Source organism: Phocoena sinus, chromosome 3 (genome assembly GCF_008692025.1).
Source record: "Phocoena sinus isolate mPhoSin1 chromosome 3, mPhoSin1.pri, whole genome shotgun sequence".
In the NCBI taxonomy this organism is placed as follows: domain Eukaryota; kingdom Metazoa; phylum Chordata; class Mammalia; order Artiodactyla; family Phocoenidae; genus Phocoena; species Phocoena sinus.
In genome coordinates this window covers 7,516,338-7,539,525 of record NC_045765.1, presented here as the reverse complement: position 1 = coordinate 7,539,525, position 23,188 = coordinate 7,516,338, and the positions used below count along the sequence as shown (strand labels likewise).

Below are 23,188 nucleotides of genomic sequence, written 5' to 3'. Positions count from 1 at the left end.
CTTCCCCAGGCTGAGAGCCCAGCCTGAGGGGCAGTGCCCGGCCAGGGCCCCTCAGCCTTCCCCACAGCAGGGACAGTCCGGCCGGGGCCCTCAGCTCACCTGGGCTGGGGCAGCAGCTTCTAATCATGCCCCCCATTCATTCGTTCACTCATTCGTTCATTCCACTCACCAACCACGTGTCCAGCACAGAAGAGCTGAGTGCACTGATGAATGTCTACCCAGGGAACTACTCAGCCAGCAGAGACCCTGGACGGGAAGACCCTCTTGCCCAGCCTCCTAGCCCCTTCCTCCCTGCAGCCCCAAGGCCAGGCCACAATGCCACCCTCCGGACTCCCACGGGCGGTGGACAGCCCCACCTCGGCACTGACCACACTGTGTCTTAACTGCCTGGGGGCAGCTCTGTCCCTGGCGCAGGACCTTCCTTTCAGGGTGGGGACCTGGGTCTGGGCCTGCTCACTGCTGTTATCACAGGGCCTGGTGCAGTGAAAGCACACCAGCGATACCGGCTAAACAAATACAAGGAGGCTGGCTACCAACCACCTGTTATTCTATCAGGCTCCGGAAAGAGGACCTTCGTGAGCCATCAGAACAATCTGTGTGATACTCACCGAGGCGAGGGGCTGATGGCATCAGCGGGTGACACTGGAGGCCACCGGCATTTATATTTATATCCTGCTGAAATCAGCGCCCTGCTCTTCTGGCCCCTTATCCGGGTGCCGTGGAAGGTTCTAGTTTTAAATCTACAGCATATGGACAGAAGCCATGCAAATCCTGGCAGCACTTCCCAAAGAGCAGCCCCTGGAGCCCTGAGCCCCTGAGCTGCTCAGTGAAAGGGCCCAGTGCACGTTGGGGAGACTGGGAAAGCTGCACGTGAGTCTACGAAAGGCTCTGAGAAGTCCTGCAGGAAAGGAAGCACTGAACGCTAGTTAGCCTTGCCCTTTCTTGAAGCCTCTGACCACTGGACCGCCCCTTCCTCCTTAAACTAACCATGGGGGTGCCCCACAAGAGGTGCATTGGGGACAAGGAGGCTGGAGGGTCGCTGCTACCCAGCAAAGCTTCCAGATGCTCTCCATTGCCCCGTGCTTCACCTGGGGACCCATGACAGAGAGACCTTCGTGCCCCAGCCCAGGAGCGGAATCCCAACTTGACCGCCTTTCTCAAGGCGTGGCTCTGAGGGTGGACACTCATGCCACCCCACCAGCCACTATCTTGAAAAGTACATACTTGGCAAATCCAATGAAGTCTTCGTGGTTCGTGTTGATGTAGGACTGCTCGATGTCTATCAGAAGAAGAATCTGGGGGAAAGCGGGGGTCGTGGTGAGTACAGAGCCCAGCGTGGCAGGGAGTGGCCGCTGCCAGAGCACTTCCCACACCCGCCAGCAGGGGGTGCCCCGGAACAACCACACTGTTTCCCAGTTAGAAGAGTGATCACCCACCCACTCCTTCCCATATCCTGGGGTCCATCTGCAGAGGGAAGGGGGCATGGGTGCTTCCAGACACCAAGGCCTCACAAGTGAGAAAGACTGGGCCAAAAGAGCAGAGTGAGGCAGCCCAATGTGGTAGCCACAGTGCGGCCTCCGAGGCCTGGAGTAGGGCAGTAAGGCCTCACTGCAAAGGCTTACGTAGGTCACAATATGTCATGTTGAGAGTAGTGCCCGGCACGCTATAAGTGCCTCATTAAAACGGCAAAGGTGGAAACTATATTCAATAGCCTGTGATAAACCATAATGGAAAAGAATATGAAAAAGAATGTATATACATGGATAACTGAATCACTTTCCTGTACAGCAGAAATTAAACAACATTGTAAATCAACTATACTTCAGTAAAGGACTTCCCTAATGGCGCAGTGGTTAAGAATCCACCTGCCAATGCAGGGGACACGGGTTCAATCCCTAGTCCGGGAAGATCCCACATGCTGCAGAGCAACTAAGCCCGTGCACCACAACTACTGAGCCTGCTCTAGAGCCTGCGAGCCACAACTACTGAGCCCACGTGCCTACAGCCCATGCTCTGCAACAAGAGAAGCCACCACAATAAGAAGCCCGCGCACCGCAACGAAGAGTAACGCCCGCTCGCCGCAACTAGAGAAAGCCTGCACGCAGCAACGAAGACCCAACGCAGCCAAAGATAAATAAAATTAAAAAAAAAAAAACAGAAAAACTATACTTAGGTAAAATTAAAAACAAACAAAAAACTGGCAAAGGTAATTTGGCCAGGTAAGGACATTAAAATGAAACACACGGGCACAAAGGCACACACCAGCCAGCCAGGATGTCGTCTCAGATAAGATGTGGGCCCTTAAACAGCCCTGTCACTTCACTGTGCCTCTGAACCCTCAAGCATAAAGCGGGCCAGGCACTCGGATCTTGGGGGGTTGTTGGAAAATGCTGGGGCGCTCCGTCCACGGGAGACACTGTCGCTGGTTTAAAAGTTCTGAGTCCTGTTGCCCTGGAGCCCAGCCATGACAACAGTGGGGCAACCGGGGGCTCTGGTGTGTATGGAAGGGACAGTAGCATTCTTGCCAACCATGACAACAAAACAAATTAGAATCTCTTGAGCTTTTCACAAAACTTCCAGGTTACAGAAGCTTCGAGGGAATGGGGGACCCTGTGAAGGACAAATGAGCAAGTTTCTTCTCCGTCAATGTTGAGGGGAGAGGGACTGTTCTAAACAAGGTGATCTCACAACCAAATACAACAGGTGGGCTTGTTTCGGTTCCATAAATAAACAGCTTGAATAAACAGCTGCCAATCTCCTGGGATAAACCATAATGGAAAATAATATATATATATATATATATATATATAAAAAGCAAGCCTATATGTGTATAACTGAGTCACTTTGCCGTACTGCAGAGATTGGCACACACTGTAAATCAACGATACTTCAATTTAAAAAAAAAAAAGAGAGAGAGAGAGAGAGAGAGAACACAGTGGACCACCATGGGGGAAATAACCCAAACCAGGTGTCGGGCCACATGAAGGCAGGATGACAGCCCCGGGCTGAGCAGGTGACAGGTGAGACTTGAACTGTGGCTGTGTGGGGCATCTCACTCTCTACCTTTGGGTATGCTTATGATAGTCTTCATAGGACAGTGTGAAAACACAAAAAGCACTCAAACATGCTCTGGTGGGTGGATGGGTAAGCAGGCTGTGGTCCATGTGCACCATGAAACACTACTTGGCAGTCCTAAGAGACACACTGTGGCTACACCACAAACAACAGGGATGAGTCCTGAATGCATGGTGCAGAGTGAAGGGACACAGGATCAAAAGGCTACCACAGGGCTTCCCTGGTGGCGCAGTGGTTGAGAGTCCGCCTGCCGATGCAGGGGACACGGGTTCGTGCCCCGGTCCGGGAAGATCCCACATGCCATGGAGTGACTAGGCCCCTGAGCCATGGCCGCTGAGCCTGCGCGTCCGGAGCCTGTGCTCCGCAACAGGAGAGGCCACAACAGTGAGAGGCCCGCGTACCGCAAAAAACAAACAAACAAAAAAACCTCACACTGCACGACCAAGATCTACTGCACATAAACTGTATCTGAAGAATGAAACAAAAAGCCAGTACCTGGTCCTTGGTCCTCCCCTCCCGTTCCCGGATGTAAGTGGTGACGATTCGTTCGGTCTCCTCTCGCAACCGGGGGTAGGAGCTGAGCTGGAGGGAAAGCAGAGTGGCGGCGTCGGCTGGGTCCTCGTGGCTTGGGCAGCAAAGTGAGCCAAACGGAGAACATGGGAGGAGGGGGGGTGACGTGGAGTGTGCCCACCGGTTCCCCACCCCACTCCTGTCTCAGAGCTGCTCCAGCCGGGAGACAGGAAGGGGACGGTGAGGGGACGGTGGGCCGGAGAGACCGAGAGGGTGCCCGCACACAAGCAGAGGTGCTTTTCGAGAATGCGTCTCGGAGGTGGAAAGTGGCAGAGAAAGCTGGTGACAGCCACCCCCCTCCCTCGAAGTGCTGGGTGAGAGCAAGGACACAGTGTAATGAAAGCCCCCGGGCCGCCAGGGCGAGGGCCCGAGCGCAGCTCAGGAGTGCACAGCAGCGCCCGTTCTAGCATGGGGGGAGGGCCAGCATCTGGGCCATCGACCTCGGAGGGACTCCCTTGCGGGGGGTGCGAAACTGCTCCCAATCATCTCACCTTTGGGATCCACTCCTCTGGCACCCCCGCTGCCCCAGCCTTTGCAGCAGCAACCAACCCAACGCACAGAAGCCCACCTTCCATGGTTTGGGGAAAGACCACGAGTTGGGAAAAATAGAGCCAATGGTCAAAATCACTAGAGGAAAAATTCCATTTTCTTTTTTGGCTACACCACGCGGCTTGTGAGATCTTAGTTCCCTGACCAGGGATCAAAACCTGAACCGCAGAGTCCTAACCACTGGACCGCCAAGGAACTCTGAAAAATTCTCAGGTGCCTTGTGATGTAAGAACAAGCAGACCAGCACGCGGGCGAAGTGTTTCACCGCGTTGGTGGCAGTTTGGAAACCACCTTTCTCAAAGCGTTCCAGGGATGGGCATGGACACTCATCCCTGCTGCCTGCTTAGTAAGTGCATCTGGTGACATCAAAGGCCTTCCATCCCCGTCAGAGGCCCAAGATGCAAAGGTGGAACCCAAGTGCGACTGGCCCACCCCCTTGTGTCAGCCAAGGCAAAGTTGAGATGTCTCCAAGCGACCACTGGCCCACGGAAGGGGGTTCCTGCCGAGGCAGAGTTTCCCAGATGCTTGGGTTAAGACTCACGATGGGAAAGAGGAGATGGGGGACAGAGGCATAGGTGATAATAATGAAACCTTCTGTTACCTTCTCAGCACACTTTTTAATGACCGTGGCCAGTTCTGAGACCACGAGATCAACACACTTCAAACTCGGCTCTTTGAGTTTTACAATCTGTTTTTTCACAATGGCTTCAAAGGCCATGTCGGGGGTGAAGAGCCCCGTCCTGGGTCATGCGGAGGGCGGGATGAGGTAAAAAGACACCCAGGGGCAGTGCAGGCCACACACGCGGGATGGGAGACAGAGAAAGAAGAAACGAGAGTCAGCTGGTTAGTGACATGCATGGAGGAGCCTGCGCCCGCATTTGCCCCGGAAGCTGCTTCGGATCAAGAGGCAACCTGGGTCCAAGGGGTGGGCTCAGTCTGGGGTTTAATTATAAAAGTGCTACGGGTGGGAGTCAGCCTACGAACAGCTAAAGGTTTGGGGAGGCCTTGCCTTTTCTTATCTGTGACAATGGGCTCTAGGACGAACGTCTCCAAACCACCTGGGTTTCTTTCCCTTCCCTTTTCCAATCGAAGAAGCTTAAGAAGCAAATGTGGGCTTTTCCAGACTGAGAACAGAAGGATGAAGCAGAAACTCCTGCCTTGGAAGGCCGACCCAGAGCTCCACGGCCATGGGGGACGTGCAAACACAAACTGGCCACTAGGAAGCGCGTCAGCACCCTGGCCAACATGTGCTGCCCCGGGAACCAGGCCGGGGGTCCGAGGGCCACTGCCTGGGGACAGCACTGCTCCTGCGGGAGCTGGTGGAGGCTGTCAGGGGCGAGCCCGGGGCTGAGCACTCCTTAGGCTGCTGGCGTTTGGGCCTTTCTCGGCGCCTTGGGGACAGAGAAGTGGCTGGCTCCGGGAAAGCCTGAGGGTGCCAGGCATTTGTCAAGAAGGCATTTGTGAGGGGCAGGGAGGTTCAGGGAGCTTGGCCTCCAGCAGGTGACGCGAGGTCCCTCTCTGCTTCCCAGAAGACAGCAAAGCGACAGCCCAGCAAGACCCCCATCAGACACATGCTAAGCTTGGTATCAGGGTCCCAGGGAGCCCTGCCCACCAGTCTGGAATCTGGAGGCCTGGCACCCCCAGGCTGCACCCAGGCCAAAACGCTTCTGCCCCAGCCTCTGGGTAGAGGCCACGTTCTTGGAAACTGAGGCAATCTGGGAAGGGGAGGGAGGGGGACCAGCGGGGCAAAGGCCAAGCAGCCATCGGGAGCCTGATACCAAACTCCCACAGCCCCGTTTCCACAAGGCCAGGAGTCACCCTGCCGAGGGTCCAATACCTTACTGGTACACTGCCTAACTGTATTGATTAGCTCCTGGATAACCAGGTCGACACATTTCAGACAGGGCTCTTTCAGCTTGACGACCTGCTTTTTCACAATGGCCTCGAATGCCAAGTCCGGGGTGAAGAGCCCGGTCCTAAAACCATCCGTACCCGGGGAGGGGGCAGGGGAGATAAGTCAGAGAGAAACAAAGCACGGTCAGCGATTTCACAGGCACGGGCTGGGTTCCCAAGAGAGCCAAGGTTGCAGCAAGTCTGGGGGTCGGACGCCCGCGTCCGCTACCTAGAACCCCCCAGGGCGATGTGAGGACCCCACGGCGACACAAGCGTGGAGGGCGGGAGCAAAACGGTGGGGACCCAGGAGGAGTCCGGGGCACCCATGACGGGGACAAATGCTGGGGTTCTTGCAATCGTGCCTTGGGTCTGACTTCCTCCCCACCCCCCAGAGCAAATCTGCAGTGAGCTTTCTGACTTGGCTGACCACGGTAACTGGGCCCTTTAACCCATGTTTAACCCAAGGGCAGCGGACAGCCGCGGGGCTTACGACAGATCCACACAGAACTAAGCACATGCACCCTCGAGTGCCTTTGGAGACCCAGAGGGAGAGACTGACAGCTACTACAAACCATCCCAGAGCCCTCTCCAGGCCCCCCCAGTTGGGGCACCCCAAGGATCGTGGGGACTGACTCGCTGCAGGGTGGCACCATGGAGGAGAAGGGAACACGGCGCCTCCCCTCGTGGAACTTGCCTGACTCCATGGATATTCTTAATGGCGTAGCTGATCTCCCGTCTTAAGTCCTTCTCATCAAACTCCATCTGAGAAGAGACAAACCAAACACACGCAAGGAGGTACCTGAGGCACCGCCACATCAGGTCTGTACCTAGGGAATGTCACCTCCTGTGTACCATTTACATTCACAGGGCAGAATATTTAATTGGTCAAATTTTCAAGAACATTAAAACTCAGTTTCAGCTAGGATGCTCTGAAACTAACACTCTTGCTCTCTTGGAAGGAAACTCAACTCAAACTTTCTTCTGGGCTACGTGGCAGTACAAATCAAAACATACCTATACTGTCACAGGGTCGTTTTTAAGAGCTCTAGGAATTTACCTTGAGGAATTAATCAAGGATTAGCTACATTCACAAAACCATCCGTAACTGCTGAAAAATGTGCAAAGAACCTAAATGCCGTGAAATGGGAGACTGGTTAAATGAACGATGGGACAGTCATAAAATAAGATAGTGTTCTGCCATTGACAATGCATGAAATGTATATACTAGTTTGGAAAGATGGCAAATCATTTGAAAAAAAAAAAGAATACAAATGTGCGTAATTAATTAAAAAAAAAATACATACGCACACACTGGTATGGATGAATATATGTATTGTGTTTGTGGACGCAGGGAGGCTTTTTGCCTGCATTTGCACAGAAATAATTCTCAAAGGACACACATCCAGGTGCTAAGAGGCGTTGTCTGTAGGTGTTAGGATTATGGGTGTTTTTTTCCTTTTAGCTTTTGCTCTTCTATTGAAAAGAACATGACTGGTTTTTACAAAGATGGTACGTGCTCACTGTAAAAAAGTATAAAACTTCAAGCAATTAAAACAAAAAGAAAACCTCCAATCCCAGCACCCAGAGCTGACATTTTGTGAATATCCTTGCAGGTCTGTCTCTGCAAAAAGACACACATCTAGACATGCGTGTATGATTTCATGTGAAGGATGTTGTAACTATCATCTGTATGTTCTGTTGTACATGCTGGCTCCATGATCTGCTTTTTCCCTTTCAACCACATGCTGGGGACATTTTCCCACGTGAATTTACCTATATTTTCTACGTACTTTGCAAAGAACATGTATTCAGAGGAAGAAAATGGAACTTTTCATACAGCTCTGCTGGAAATCTCTAAGCTCAGGGAAGGAGGCCCAGGCCTGGAAGTGGGAGCTCGAGACCTCGTGGCCTGGGAGGAGGCCGGGTTCAAGGTGGACTGAGCAGGAGGGTCAAGGCTGACCAGAGGGCCTGGCCCGGGCAGTGCTACCTTCACCAGCTCGAAGGGAAACCGCTCGTGGAAGATGCGATTGATCCGGGCACCCCCGGAGAGCTCTAGCGTGTCCACTTGGTCTCCAGAGCCCTCGATCCTCTTTTCGAAGTCCACCCCAAACTGCTGGACCATCCTATGAGGAAACAGAAGACCCAAAGGTCAAAGCAGAGGTTTTAACACAGCTCCGGAATTATGTCCCTGGTCAAGCCGTGGCTTACTTTCCTCCGCAGTGAAAGCACTGTATCCTAACCACTACGCCACCAGGGAACGCCCATCTTTTTATTTTTTAGCAGCAAAACCAGACAAAATCCAGGAGCAGCCAGCCAGTGGCAAGCACTTGCTACACACCAGGCCCACTCTATAGGCCTGCTACGACTATTCATTCATTGAGTTGGGGGCTCGGGGGGGGGGGGCAGTTATTACTCCCATTTTGCAGATGGCAAGATGGAGGTACGGGGTGTGTGTCGGGGGTCACAGTTTAGCAATCTCTGCCCTGAGGTTTGGCCTGATCCAGCAGGACTGTAACGTGAAAAGGGAGCCCCTGCACACAATTCAGGTGGCTTCCACTGGTTCCCGACACCTCCCAGTCTGTTTGGGTCAGGACTCCACCACTGAAGGGCTGAGAGGCCTTGGACAGGTGGCTCTGCCCCTCTGAGCCTCAGTTTCTTCATCTGCAAAGTGGGTTGGTTGTAACAGCACTTCCACACAGGGTCACTGTAATCAGGATTTAAGGAGTTTCTAGATTTCATCAACTCAAAGCAGGCATTGGTCCCCAAATGCACTAATGGCCCTGGACAGCCCCCAAAAAGAAAACTGTTGCCAATTAATGGTAATTCATCTGAATCATCTGGTTTGAGAAGTTAAAAAAAATGTTTTTTAAGTGCACACCTAATTGACGAAATGTGGTAACGCCACGCGTGGCCCCTTAGAACCCAGCCCAGCCCTTAAAAAAAAAGTGTCTCCGAGTATTTCTGATTAGTGCTGTGAGGAAGTGAACGGTAAAGAACCAAGATATTTATCAGTGTTTTGGTCTTCTTTAGCATTTCTAATTGTCTTCCCCAGTCCCTTGCACTGTCTGTCTGAATCATTTCCTCATTTCCATTCCCCCAATTGTGGATCTCCTCAAGTACTGTGTGGAGGTTCCCCAGAAGAGGAGCCGCTCCAATCAGGACCAGCCCCGCACTGGGCTGGCAGCAGGGAGCTGGCAGTTCCCTGGCACAGAGAAGCCCGGCTCTTACGGGCAAATACAGCTGATGCCTGCAAGCTGCCAGGGCTGCCAGCCTCGGCCACCAGTGGATGGGGTTCTTCCAGAACACCCAGGGGGTCACGCACAGGGCGTCCCAGATCCCCAGAAGCTCTCTGCCCACGTGAAGCAGACAGCGCCCACGCTTGACTTCCTTCCCAGAGACACAAAAAGGCCTACGTTAATGCTGCACCTGGAATGGGGACCTTGAACGGTGGCCTAATCAGGGCCAAGGTCGTAAAAGGCTGAGCACTACAGCAAGGACAGAGTACGGAGCAGGGAGTGGTTTAGGCAGCGGGATGAAGACCACGCCAGCTGCCGCCAGACTCGGAAGGGAAAAGACGGAGCATTCATGAGCATCAGCCTCCCAGGGGCCCTGGAGTCCGAGCTGCACTCAGAGAGCATACTTACCAACTGTCATGAGTTAAATTGTGTCCCCCCAAAATTCATGTTGATGTCCTAACCTCCAGTACCTCAGAATGTGATCTTATTTGGAAACAAGAGTCTTTGCAGATGTCATTAGTTAAGATGGGGTCATACTGGAGAAGGGTGGGCCCCTAAGCCACTGTGACTGGTGTCCTTAGAAAAAGGGGAAATTTGGACACACAACACAGGGAGAACGGCATGTGAAGACAAGACAGAGATTGGGAACCCCAAAGTTGCCAGCAAGCCACTCGAAGTCCACAGAAGAAAGCAACCCTGCCGACACCCTGATTTTGGACACTCAGTGTACATAACTATGAGATGATAAATTTCTTTTTCTTTCTTTCTTTTTTTTTTTTTTTGACACACTGCAGGGCTTGTGGGATCTTACTTCTCTGACCAGGGATTGAACCCAAGCCCTCGGCAGTGAGAGCAGAGTCCTAACCACTGGACCGCCAGGGAATTCCCAATAAATTTCTATTTTAGTTTAAGCCACCCAGTTCGTGGTACTTTGCTGCAGCCACAGCAAATAAATACACCAAGGTACAGGGCAGGTAAGATATCTAAAACTGACCAGCGGTCCCTAGAGATGAATGGTCCTGAGTTTAGAGCCACAACTGCACGTCTAGGGAACGTGCATTCCCGATCCTAGTTCTAGAAGGAGAGAGATCCAGGCGCAAAACACAAAAGCTGAGGGACAAGGGCTGGTTTGAAAAATGTCCCCAATCACCTCTGCTTGGGGAAAAAAACCTGCTAGGGTTTTAAGTGACCTGTGTTCTATGCACAGGATGGAGCTGAGGTGAAGGTCATTGTATAACTTGGTTCCCCGACATGGAGCAAGGACCAAGCTGTGCCTGGGAGGAAAAAGCTCGACTCAGAACAATCGATCATGGTAACGAGGATGATTAAAGTAGACAGTTAGCTTTCCTATCACTGGCTCCAAGTGAGCCACATACCATATATACCTGTGTGGGACCTGAGGGGGTGCCCAGAACCAGGCCGGGAGGGCCAGCGGGCATGGGGCCCCCTGGAGGCCACGGAAGCGCTACTGATTCAAATTCAAGTTCTCCTCAAGCTAGTGAGCCCTCTTTTAGGAGTCTGCCCTGCGGGAATCCTCGCTTGTGAGCTCAACAATGAATTCGAGAAGCATCTATTGAAGCAGCAAAAAAATACCCGAACGTCCCCTATGGGCATGGGGTCACGGGAAGAGCCTATGGGATACTCCAGGCGGCCGTGGGAAATGGAAGGCTCTCGATGCCACTTCCATCAGCTGCGAGAGAGCAGAACTGGGGGCTAGTCTGATGCCACTGTTCTCATTCTCTGGTACGAAAAGAGCCTGGAGACAGGAACCGTGGTGCAGAGGAGGGAGGGGAAGTTTTCACCCTCTGTACACGTGAAGGCAGTCATTTTTATAATAAAGGCCGAGGAGGAGGTCACACAACAAGCCATTCAAAGGGACTCCCGCCAGCAGGGAAGGAAGAAGCAAGGGCCTCTGCTGAACGCTGGTCTGTGTGGCCCATAGCCTGCAGGAGGATCTGGGACTGCAGATAAGACGCTAAAGAAGGAACACCAGCCCTCACTGAGGGGCCGCAGATGATAGCCGTGCACCTCTGCTGTGATGTCAAAACCACCCGGGCCGGGCCTCAGGGCACTGGTGAAAGATGACACGAACCTTGGGGGATGGGTGCTGTCGTGGAGAGTGTCCCCTGGCCCGCCCCGCCAAGGGCCCCAAAAGCGTCTTCCCAAGATTCCCCAATGGCCACGTGACGTTGAGAGCCGCTGCGGGCTGCGGTCGTCATTTTAGGGGCGAAGAAAATGAGGCTCAGAGGGGTGTGGCCACCTGCCTGTGGTTGCCCATCAGGCCCAGGTTTAGCCCCAGGCCGTGGCCTCTGCAGCACTACACCAGATCTCCTAAAGCCTGCAAGGGGCCAGCGCTGGCGCTGCAGAAAGCTTTTCGGAATGGGCTGAGGCCGTCTGATGTGAAAAGCATTCTCACCCCCGATCCAACCAGTGTGCAGTGCCACTTGGCAGAGAGGGTAGGGGGACGTCAGGGCTATAACGGCCACACAGGACAGTGTCCCTCTGGGAGGGGTCTTGTACGCGGCACCATCTGCCATCTGAGGTGCCAAGGAGCTTCTGGATCCCATTCTAGCCAAGCCAGCTAAGGGTCACCGGCAGGGCAGACACCTGGAGTGCGGAGGCAGGAGAAGACCCGGGTGAGAAGCTGAGATCATGGGGCACACCCACTCCTCCGACTCACAGCTGGGTGGCTGCCGGGAGCACCTTCTTAGAGTCAGGGTGAGGATTCCAAGAAAGCAAGCAGAAGTAGCTGACACGTGGCTCGTCTCCCTCCCCCCATGTCTGTCCTCCCTGCAGCCGCCAGAGGGCGCCCGTGAATACCTGAGTCAGGCCACGTCCTGCCAATGCTCGGAACCCTCCATGGCTCCCACCTCAGAGCAAAAACCAAAGCCCTCCCCATGGTCTACAAGGCCCTGTAGGCTCTACCCTGTTCCCTCCCCGCCCTCCCTTCCTCCCACTCTCCCCTCGCTCAGTCTGCTCCAGCCCTATGGGCCTTCTCCGACATGCTGGATGAAATCCTGCCTCAGGGCCTTTGCACTGGCCGGGCCCCCAACCCCAGGACTCTGCGTGGCCCGCTTCCTCACCTCTTCAGGTCTCTTCCCGACTCTCACTGTCTCAGGGGGGCCTTCACTGGCCACTTTATTTTAAATGGCACCCCTATAACTACCCTGGCACTCTCTAGCCCCTTCCCTACTTCGATACTTGGCCATTTCACAGAGTACACATGTTCTCATCTACTTATCTTGCCTCATCCTTTCCCCCCTCCCCGTTCTGAGCATATGGTGTGCCTGCCCAGCACACTGGGGAGACCCCAGTGCTCAAGACAGGGCCTAGCACACAGGGGGCTCTGGCCAAGTGTTTGTTGAACGAACAGACGGACGGATGAGTGGGGGAGCCTGAGGCCAGGTGGAGGCCCCGCAGCGCCAGGTGGGGGGAGGGGCACATACTGCAGCAGGGCTTTGGTCTTGCGCGTGGGGTCGTCGGGCCGGAAGTTCTTGTACTCCTCCACCTCCTTCTCCAGGGACAGCAGCTGGCTCTGCAGCTTGCTGCGCAGGGCCGGCAGTGACTCCCGGATGTGGTTGGTCAGTTGCTGCAGGAGAGAGGCTAGAGGTCAGAGGTCAGCACAGGCAGGATGCTGAGAAGGGGCAGGCCCGCTCCACCCCCAGCCTCGAGGGACCAACAGAAACATCCAGCTGGAGTCACACTGGCGTGAGGGGCAGGGAGAGGTGGCACAGCTCCGTCCACAGCGCGAGATGCTGCAAAAAGCCTGCAGGGCCTTGGGAGGTCGCATCAACCAGGCTGTCACACCAAAGAGTACACGCAACTGTTCGCAAGGACCAGGCAGCAGGACCCAAGTGCTGACTGGGAACAGCCTCCCACAAGTGCCGCTCAGTGGCGGGGGGGGGGGAAGCCTAGAAGCCAACGCAGGACCCAGGTACAGAAGGACTGTCAGACGGGCGATGGTGCATCCACACTGCAGAATGCTGGGGGAACGTACAGATACGGGGACGGGCCCTACAAACTACAACAGAGACAGTTTGCCAAAAAAGGCATAGAAGACACCTATGATGTGCTCCCCTCTGTAAAGACGGGGAGAAAGTAAGAACACATTTTCATTTGCACGAACAGAGTGAAGGATGGTTCACAAGAGAAGGGCAGAATGGACCAGGTGGGTGGAAGGACGCTTCCCTGCAGCCCCCTTTTCCTCTATTGTTCTGCCTTTTGTTTTTGTTTTGTTTTGTTTTGTTTTTTGCGGTATGTGGACCTCTCACTGTTGTGGCCTCTCCCGTTGCGGAGCACAGGCTCCGGACACGCAGGCTCAGCGGCCATGGCTCACGGGTCCAGCCGCTCCGCGGCATGTGGGATCTTCCCGGACCGGGGCACAAACCCGTGTCTCCTGCATCGGCAGGCGGACTCTCAACCACTGCGCCACCAGGGAAGCCCTATTGTTCTGCCTTTGAACCACGGGGATTTGTTCCTTATTCACAAATTTTAAACGGGGGCAGCAGTGCAGAAAAAGTTAGGCAATGAGCCTCAAGATGGGTCGTTCAAGAAAAATCTAGTTACAGAGCAGTGGGTAAATATCTTAACTGTTCAGGTGGTGAAAAGGAAGATGGAAAGGGAAAAGAAGGAAAAGAGAAGCAGGAGGAAAAGGAAGGCTGGTGGTACAGATACATCAGTGTCTAGCGTCTCGAGAAGGAAGCCCAGGAAGTGGTGACACTGGCCGCCTCAGGGGAAGAGAGCCATCGCAGGATGGGAGGAAATGGAACATTCGCTATATTTGCACTGTCTGACTTTTTTAAAAACTATGATAAAAGAGAAGGAGAGAAGGGAAGGAAAAAATAATAGCCATACATCAGCTAAAACCCACAAAGTGAAAAGCAGTGTTTTGTGGCCACATCTGTCCTACAAGACAAAAGAAATGACAAACTCTCCATCAAGCTAGAAAAAAACACATGAAGGAGGCTCACACTCCGCGGAATGAATCTGATGGTCACCCCAAAGCCCTATGTGAGCTGGGGCCCCTCCCTGTGGGAGCTGCAGGTCCCTAAGGGTGGCAGTCCACTCCGGCCCCCGACAGCATCCTGGGGCGTTACAGTGGCCCCATTTAGCTTGTGAGGCAAAGGAGGGGTGGGGGGACCAGGATGTGGAGCTGGGCTGCTCACCTGCGGCTCTCAAAGGGGGTCCCAGGCACTTGCAGGGAGTTTTACTTCCCTTCCTCTCCCTCCTCCCCCTGCCCAGGCAGACCGCTGCTTCCCTTCCTGGAGGGCCCCTCCCACCAGACGCTTACTTCCCTCTTTGTTCTGCTGAGCTGCTTGCTCTGCCTTCCTGCTCTGCGCCAGCTCTCTTCCCGGCCCCATCACTGCCTAACACTCGACTGTGCCTCTACCTGGTGCCCCCACCTGGTGCCCCCAATTAGAAACATCCCTTCCCTAAGGACAGGGCCCAGCTCCCACTGTGTCCCACTGCAGTCATGAAGGACTCAGGCTGTCGGGCCCTGCCCCATCCGAGATGCTACCATATAGCACTGCGGGGGAATTCCTCATAACCCCGGGGCCACTAAGGACCACACTGCCTGCTAAGATATAGCTACATAATCCCACATTAGGGATTTTAGTCTCATAGAAAGTGGCACACATGCAAAACGATGTTATTAAACAGCAGCCTTTTACTGACTAGGAACATTAGAAACCAGCCTTCCAAAAAGAGCCTGCTTAAACAGACTAAGACCCATATGTTCAGGGACTACTACAGGGCCACGAAAAAGAGTGAGGAAGCTTTTTCTGTAGGGACAGAGCTCCAGAAGATACTGCTGAGCAAAAAAAAAAAAAACCAAGGGGCGGTTATCCATGACTATGCAAGAAAGAGAGAAATGTGATTCTCAAAAGTCCTTTTTGCTTTTATGAATAGAAAGAAACTCAGGTGGTGTTAACAGTGGTGCCCTAGGGGTGGGAAGCAGGGGCAGATGGGAGTGCTTCACTATATACTTTTTTTTTTTTTTTTTTTTGCGATACGCAGGCCTCTCACTGTTGTGGCCTCTCCCGTTGCGGAGCACAGGCTCCGGATGCGCAGGCTCAGCGGCCATGGCTCACGGACCCAGCCGCTCCGCGGCATGTGGGATCTTCCCGGACCGGGGCACGAACCCGCGTCCCCTGCATCGGCAGGCGGACTCTGAACCACTGCGCCACCAGGGAAGCCCCCCACTATATACTTATAAACACTGTTTTTTTTTATGAGCCCTGTGAATATACTACCTGTGGGAAAAAATAACACTAGAAAAGCAGTGAGATACCAGAGTTGCTGGCATTTGCTCTGTGCTGCATTTCATGTAGCCCTGGGGGCAGGGATGCGGATGATTCCCGCCTGATGGACGGGGAGGCTCGGAGAGGCGGGGCTGGGCTTTGGACCAAGGAAGGCCAGACTCCGAAGTCCTCCCACTTGGCTACTGTCGAGCGCTGCTAGCCACCCGGTGTTGGTTCAGGCGAGGCATTCGTAACCCAGCTCATCAGTGTCAGGAACTGTATGCAAACTTCTGGGTATGTGACTAAATAACTACGGTGGTAATTAAAATAATGGTGATAAACAACAGGGTCCTACTGTATAGCCCAGGGAACTATAGTCAATATCCTGTGACAGACCATAATGGAAAAGAATATGAAAAAGAACAGATATATGTATAACTGAACCACTTTGCTGTACAGCAGAAATTAACCCAACAGTGTAGAGCGACTATATACCGCAATAAAATTTTTTTAAAAAATAAAAATAAAATAATGGTAACAATAGTAGTGATGGTAATCACAGTACCAGTACAGACTTACTGAGCACCTGCTCTTCTCCAGGCCCTGAGTCAAATGTTCATTGAACCCATTTTGCTAAAACAAGTGCTGCTCTAGACCAAGGCCAATGGCACTGTGCATGGCAGCTGTTGTGCAGTGCGCAGCCTGAGCAACTGCACAAAACCCTTGCCGTACCTGATTCAGAGTCTTCTGCAGGTGTGGGGTGCCCATACGGTCTGCCATGTGCCGGTAGGCCGGGTGGGAGAGGAAGAACTTCCTCTCCGCCGCCAGCGCTGCGCGGATGTCCTTCTTGCCCTCAATGTCCTTCTGGCTGCGGTTCACCACGCCAATGTAGCCTGTGGGGAGAGAGGGTCAGGTCAGGGCAGTGCCAGGCAAGCCAAGGAGCCCAGATGCCCCCTTTTTTGCACGGGACCGGGCAGTGTGCAGGTGTAGACATGGATCTTGCCCTACAAGTCACTCACAGAGGAGGTTACAAGCCATACGCATTACTCAGAAGCAACACGGAGAATGCAAACACCGAGTACAGTCCTGAAAAGCAACGCAAGTGTTTGGAGGAAGAAGTTATGTTCAGCACGGTGTGAGGGGCTGGACAGAGAAAAGCTCTGGAGAAGATGAATTCCACAATCCGAGCTTTAGAAACGGAAAAAAAACCCTTCAAAATTAAGGGCAATGGGGGACAGCTAATCTTGCTGGATATTAATACCTATTCTACACTGTGCCACAGTGAAAAACAGGAACAACCTAAGTGTCCAACAAATGGGGTCTGAGTAACGGTCCATGTACCCCCATATGAGGGACCCCACAGGATCTTTTACAGTCATCTTGAAGAGTATTTGCCTTCAAGGGAATGTTCACAGGGACACATTCTGCTATTTTGCTAAGTGAAATGGAAAAGTAGGTCACCAGGCGGTGTGGCGCTGGAGAGCTGGCGTTCCAAACCAGCTCCACCACCTGCCAGCTTTGTGAGCTGGGGCAAGGGATTTAGCCTCTCGGTGCCTCAGTTTCTTCATCCATAAAATGGGGATGATCACAGAGCCACTGCACTGGATTGTTACGGGGATTAAATGGGTTCTTCCACACCAAGAGTGCAGAACAGTGCCTGATACGTAATAGGTACTTAATACATGTCTGCTATTCTCATTTTATTGAAAATAAAAATACTCGGGCTACTTTTGTCAGAATATCTGAAACTAAACTTAAACACGAGCCTCATCAGCCTCTGTCTAGATCAAATGACTGGTTTATAGGGAACTACAATGGCCAGATCCCAAGTGAAGCAGTACAGATAAAGTGGCCGGAGGAGGAGCTGTTTGAACAGAATCGTAGGTATTTATGTGTCAAATGATAGGATGCCTAGGATTTGCTTCGTGATCCCCCCAAGGGAGGAAAGAACAACAGGAGAGGATATTGGGGGAATTGAAGGTTAGCTGTATGTGATTAGCAGCGAGGCTGGGCCAGCGGTTCTCCTTGCACTTTTCTCTCCACTTGAGAGAATGTTTGAAAGCAAGTATTGAACATTAAGAAAAGTTACAAATCCTCGGGAACTCTTGGGAAGGAGAACCAGAGAGTATTAAATAGGGGGAGAAGTTGTGCTGTGGATGATTTCAGTTTCCTTCTTCTGGACACTTGTTTTCTGTTGCCAAAGTGAGTAGGCATTCACTGTGTAACTGAAAAATGCACGCAAATCTGAAGAAAAAGCTACCTGTGTTCACTCGGGCAGAAAAAAAAAAGAAGGTTCTACAATGGAACAGAAAAGCAGTTACTTCTGGGCAGTGGGGAAATGGGATGGTGAATGTATCTGTGAGCATTTGCTGGGGTTTCAGTAAAGATAACAAAAACAAATCATTTTCCAAAAGCAAAGGTGCACCAGCTCTCCTGCTGCTTGAGCCCACCCATCTTGCCTGCCCTCCCCTGCCCTGTAGCCCCCAGGCCCTCCCGGGCCGCACCTCTTCTCAAGGGGAGCAGCTTGTTCTCCAGGATGTCCCTGGCATCAGTGCCTTCGTCCATTAGGTCGAGCTTGGTGATGACACCGATGGTCCGCAGGCCTGAAAAGAGCACAGAGGTCAGAGGGCGCCATGAGGAAGGAGCACGGGCTGGCGACTCTGGGCCACCTGGGGCCCAGCTGGATCCCCCCACTTCCAGGCCACGTGACCTGGGACAAACCGTAACATCACCTGCCTGGACCCTAGTTCCCCTCATGTCAAATGAAGGCAGTAACACAGCAATCTCAGGGGGTCGTCCATGAGGATAAACCTGGCATGCGGCCAATGCCCAATCAATAAACGCTGGCCACCGTCATCACTGGTACGACCAGCGGCGGTGTCTTGCTGCAGCATCAGAGGGCGACCTCGTCGAACTCGAACCCCAGGTCAGAGTCTCCATGCTGTGCTCTCTGAGTGGCATGCAACGTAACACACTAACCCGTGACAATTCTTTCTAGGGTTACCTCTCATCTGAATGGCCAAAATTCCACACTGGAAACCACCCCATGGAATTCCTCTTCGTCCCAAGTTGCCCAGAATCGAGGGAACCCTATCAACTGCCCCTGCTGGTGCCTGAGGGCCCCTCTGTTCTAGCCGTGTGTGTGTGTGTGTGTGTGTGTGTGTGTGTGTGTATGCAAGCACCCACAAAGCTTGGGGAGGGTAGAGGCAGCCCAAGGTAGAGAGATATGACTGGGGAGGGGGTCTGGGGGCATCTACTTTATTAGAAATGTCCAATCTCACTGAAGCTCTGTTCCTCAAAGCTCAGAAACAACCCAAATGTTCAAGAACAAAACAAAGACAGCAATGGGCCGCACGGTGGATGGCTATGGACCTATGTCCCTGTGGTAATAGGCAAACACACACACACTACAGAAAAATAAGGAAAGACCATCCCATTTCTAAAAACGTGACTTTACGTGGAAGAACAAACTCTGAAAGAATATTTGCCAAGTGTGGCCACCAGTATCTGCAGGGGGAGAGGAGCTGTCACATGTTAGGTCCTACATTTTACAATGGTGACATTTTGGGGATAATTATCAGGAATACTTTCAAAGTTAAAAAGCCACTTTTTTCTGGAAGAATGCCAGCATCAAGTTCACTTAACTGTTTTCAACCGCACATCCTCACTGCCTGATCTAGCCTCTGCAGTCACGGTCACACGCTATTTCCTGGGACTGGACTAGGGGGACAGGAAGGCTTGAGGGGGGCGCTGTGGGCAGGGGGGGCCCCTCCCAGGAAAGCACACCTGGATGACCCTGGGGAAGAGCTGCCAGAGCCCTGAGCTTTGAGGAGCTCACAGTCGCGGCGGGAAAGGAGCCCCCTTCGCCGACTGTCCCCCAGGCCTACAAACTAGGGAGCGTGAGCCACAGAGCCTGTCTCCCCCAACTCCACACTAGTCCCCAACTCCTTCCAAAACACTGTGGGATCCAGGCAGTCGGCAGACAATTTGGAGAATGTATTTTGGTGTGTGTTGTACTCTGCGAACCCCCCGCCGCTCTGAGAGCACACCCAGCTCCCCAGTGCAGTCCACGGGGCCTGCTCGACTGGTCCTGGCCCCTCTCGGTCCTCGCTCCCGTGCCCTCCCTTTAGCTCACTCTGCTCTGGCCACACCGGCCTCCCTGCCGTGTCCTGGACATCCCCGTTCTTTAGCACCCACTGTCCATTTTCCTGAGTTTTGCCTCTTTTTCTCATTCTGATCTTGCCCAGAACCTCACATCTTCAGAGGCCCGTGACTGCACCTCCTTCCACTCCAGCCTCTCTCAGTGGGTTCTATTTCCATCCAGTGCTTACCACTACCGGTATTCCACTTGCTTATTTCCAGTGGGGGATTCTGTCGCTTCCACTGAAATATCAGCTCGCTGGTGGCAGGGGGCCCCTCTCAACTTTGTCCTGTGCCGGGTTCCCAAGGCCGAAACAGAGCCTGGCATGTAGCCGGGGCTTAACTGACATTTACTGAATGAAGGCCCTGGGCCAGAGAGGCCCCAGTCTCCACCACTCCCTCCTGCCCCAACTGGCTTCATTAACTCGTCATCCTTTCACCTTCCCTGCTGGACCCCCCGAACAGTGATGGAGAGACCTCCAGTCCTCTTGACAGCTCTACAAGTTAGGACCGCTGTTGCCATTTAGACAGGAGGGACCAAGTCTCGGGGAGGAAGAGGAACTTCTAGAGGTGGGATTTGGACTCGCATCTGTGTCCAAGGAGGGCTGCCCTCTTCCCACCCCCCTGGACTAGCTTTCTGCACAGGTGAAGCAGGGACCAGCTTTCCAAGCAGCAATGCCAACTGCCACACACTGGCCTCCCAAGGGATGCCCCCCGGAACTGCTGGCCCTCATGGGAAATTCTGTGTCCCAGGCCTTTTCCTGGGGAGGCTGTGCGCCAAAGAGAACGCCAGTGACGTGGAATCGAGGATGTGGGGCAAGTCATGATGCTCCAAGGCACTGGGAAGAGGGAGCTGCTGCCGTGGGGCTCGGGGGGTACCTTGGGGGTCGACCTCCTTGGCCAGCTTGAGGGCATCTGAGTTGGCCAGGTCCATGTTGGCGGGTGTCACGGCGAGGATGAGGCTGCTCTCCCGGCTGATGAACTGCAGGATCATGTCCTTGATCTGGTACTCAATGTCTGGGGGCTGGTCCCCCACAGGCACCTTGGTGATGCCCGGGAGGTCGATGAGGGTCAGGTTCAACACTGGGAGGGAAAGCAGAGGGAGAGGATGTCAGAGCCAGGGCAAGGGAGGCACGCACAGCCCTGCAGGGACCTGGCCCACTTCTCCAAGTGCTGGGGGTCAGGCCTCAGGATTTCTCCTGCGCTCCAACTGGATCCCACCTTTTGACCCGATAACTCCCTCCTAGGAATCCCATCTTACGGACACCCTCCTGTACGCTATTTCAGTGAGACAGCTTTGATTTTTTAATGAAGTGACTATTTTTTTTTTTACTGAAGTACAGTTGAAATACAATATTATATAAGTTACAGGGATATAATATAGTGATTCACAATTTTTTAAGGTTATACTCCATTTGCAGTTATTATCAGCGATACAGTTTTAAATCTGGACATTTGCATTTGCAGACTGGAATTACTCTCAATGGCTGAATAAATTTCAGCCCATCGATTCAGCCAATACCAAGGAACTATTAAAAACAAAAAGATGATACTCTGATAAGAAACACACTCTTGGGGCTTCCCTGGTGGCGCAGTGGTTGAGAGTCCGCCTGCCGATGCAGGGGACACGGGTTCGTGCCCCGGTCTGGGAGGATCCCACATGCCGCGGAGCGGCTGGGCCCATGAGCCATGGCCGCTGAGCCTGCGCGTCCGGAGCCTGTCCTCCGCAACGGGAGAGGCCACAACAGTGAGAGGCCCGCGTAACGCATTAAAAAAAAAAAAAAAAAAAAAAAAAAAAAAGAAACACACTCTTGAGATGCACTCATACAAAAAAGAGGCATCAACGACTTTTACACCATGCTACGATTTGAGTAAAAGTTGTGAAACACACATACACAATATATACATACATGTTCATAACTGCCCACAGAGGCATTATGTATCATTTCGAGAACGTGAAATATATTTGTAATTTGGGGGGGCAAGGTAGGTTTTCGCTGGATATACCCTTTTATAACTTGAATATGAGCCATGTACAGGCATCATTTATTCAAAAATAAATAAACTGGGAATTCCCTGGCGGTCCAGTGGTTAGAACTCTGCGCTTTCACTGCCGAGGGCGTGGGTTCAATCCCTGGTTGGGGAAGTAATATCCTGCAAGCGATGTGGCACAGCCAATAAATAAATAAATAAATAAACGCATCACAAAGAACCCATTCTGAGGTGTTAGGCGTCAGCTGCAATATTCACCAGATACCATTTAAGTTAGCAATCCATGCCTCTGGGTCAGAGGTTATACATGGCTACAGGCTGCTTGCTTTGTTTAAATGATGCAGTTTTAAAATCTGGCAGAAAAATCTGGCTCTCTGGCTCCTCTTGAAGAACCAGAAGACTTGGCTACCTTGGGCTGGCATCACTGTGTGGCCACCATTCACCTGGGAGCCGAGCCGTGGCTGCCCCTTTAAAAGGAACATACGAGCTGCAATTCACCCCAGACTCCACCATTCCTGACAGTCTCCCTGGCGTGCTGTTTTTCTTAGAGCTGAGATCAGACGTGGGAAGATACGGATCAAGAGGGCTGTGCTGTGTGTGAAGAGAAATGGGAGGGGCCATATGCTTGAGAGTGAGGCCGACCTGACCCGTGACCCGCGGAGTCAGCCTTCCACTGCCCCCGTATGTGAGGGGTCCCTGTTGCCTACCGTGTGGTGAGTAGACCCGCAGGTTGATGGGAACTGGGGAGATGCCTTTGTTGGTCCCCGTGACCCTGTCGGTCTCGGCTTCAATCTCCTGCCGGACTTCATCAAAGTCTGTAAACTTTTTGGACTTGCAGTGCAAAAACTCGGCATATTCTGGAAAGGGAAGAAAGATGCTCCACATGAGAGAGAGAAGTGGTCTCGCTGTGTGCGGGGGAACAGATGGCCTTCTGGGACAGGCGCTTTGTCAAGCAGAGCAAGTGAAGAATCAGTTATAGGCCTTCCAGGAATTTGGGGAGCAACAGATTAATTCTCTTGACAAGTATTTGAGGGGGGCCCTCCTATAGACCATGCCCCCCTCCTAGACCTCAGGGATTCCACAAGGTACAAAACTGGCAAAAATCCTGACTCTGTGGAACGGACATTTTCATGAAACATTTTGCAAAACAACACGTCATGACATATTATGAGTATAAAAAAAAAATCAAAACCAAAACAAAGGGCTTTCTCTGGTGCTGCAGTGGTTAAGAGTCCGCCTGCCGATGCAGGGGACACGGGTTCATGCCCCGGTCCGGGAAGATCCCACATGCCGCAGAGCGGCTGGGCCCGTGAGCCATGGCCGCTGAGCCTGCGCGTCCGGAGCCTGTGCTCCACAACAGCAGTGAGGCCATGCTGTGGCCAACAGCAGAGGCCACAGCAGTGAGGCCCGTGTACAGCAAAAACAAAACAAAACAAAACAAAAAACCCCACAAAAAACAAAAGACAACAACCAACAGGTGGATGTGACCAG

The 23,188-nt window shown here is 52.8% G+C and overlaps 1 protein-coding gene across 10 annotated transcripts in view; it reads right to left on the bottom strand.

The window, feature by feature from the left end:
- DNM2 (dynamin 2) overlaps nucleotides 1–23,188 on the bottom strand; it is a 93,451-nt gene that overhangs the window by 24,863 nt on the left and 45,400 nt on the right. For 5 of the 10 annotated variants that reach the window (XM_032626662.1, XM_032626654.1, XM_032626656.1 and 2 more), the window contains exons 3-12: nucleotides 22,405–22,554; nucleotides 20,585–20,788; nucleotides 18,070–18,168; nucleotides 16,298–16,458; nucleotides 12,770–12,912; nucleotides 8,075–8,210; nucleotides 6,782–6,849; nucleotides 6,032–6,170; nucleotides 3,571–3,657; nucleotides 1,225–1,295 (exon numbers count right to left, since the gene is read on the bottom strand). In XM_032626662.1, coding sequence (XP_032482553.1) covers nucleotides 1,225–1,295; nucleotides 3,571–3,657; nucleotides 6,032–6,170; nucleotides 6,782–6,849; nucleotides 8,075–8,210; nucleotides 12,770–12,912; nucleotides 16,298–16,458; nucleotides 18,070–18,168; nucleotides 20,585–20,788; nucleotides 22,405–22,554 — 1,258 coding nt within the window. Of the gene's footprint in view, nucleotides 1–1,224; nucleotides 1,296–3,570; nucleotides 3,658–4,795; nucleotides 4,935–6,031; nucleotides 6,171–6,781; nucleotides 6,850–8,074; nucleotides 8,211–12,769; nucleotides 12,913–16,297; nucleotides 16,459–18,069; nucleotides 18,169–20,584; nucleotides 20,789–22,404; nucleotides 22,555–23,188 lie in introns of all 10 variants that reach the window. The other 5 variants (XM_032626657.1, XM_032626659.1, XM_032626661.1 and 2 more) reach the window with 1 other exon arrangement.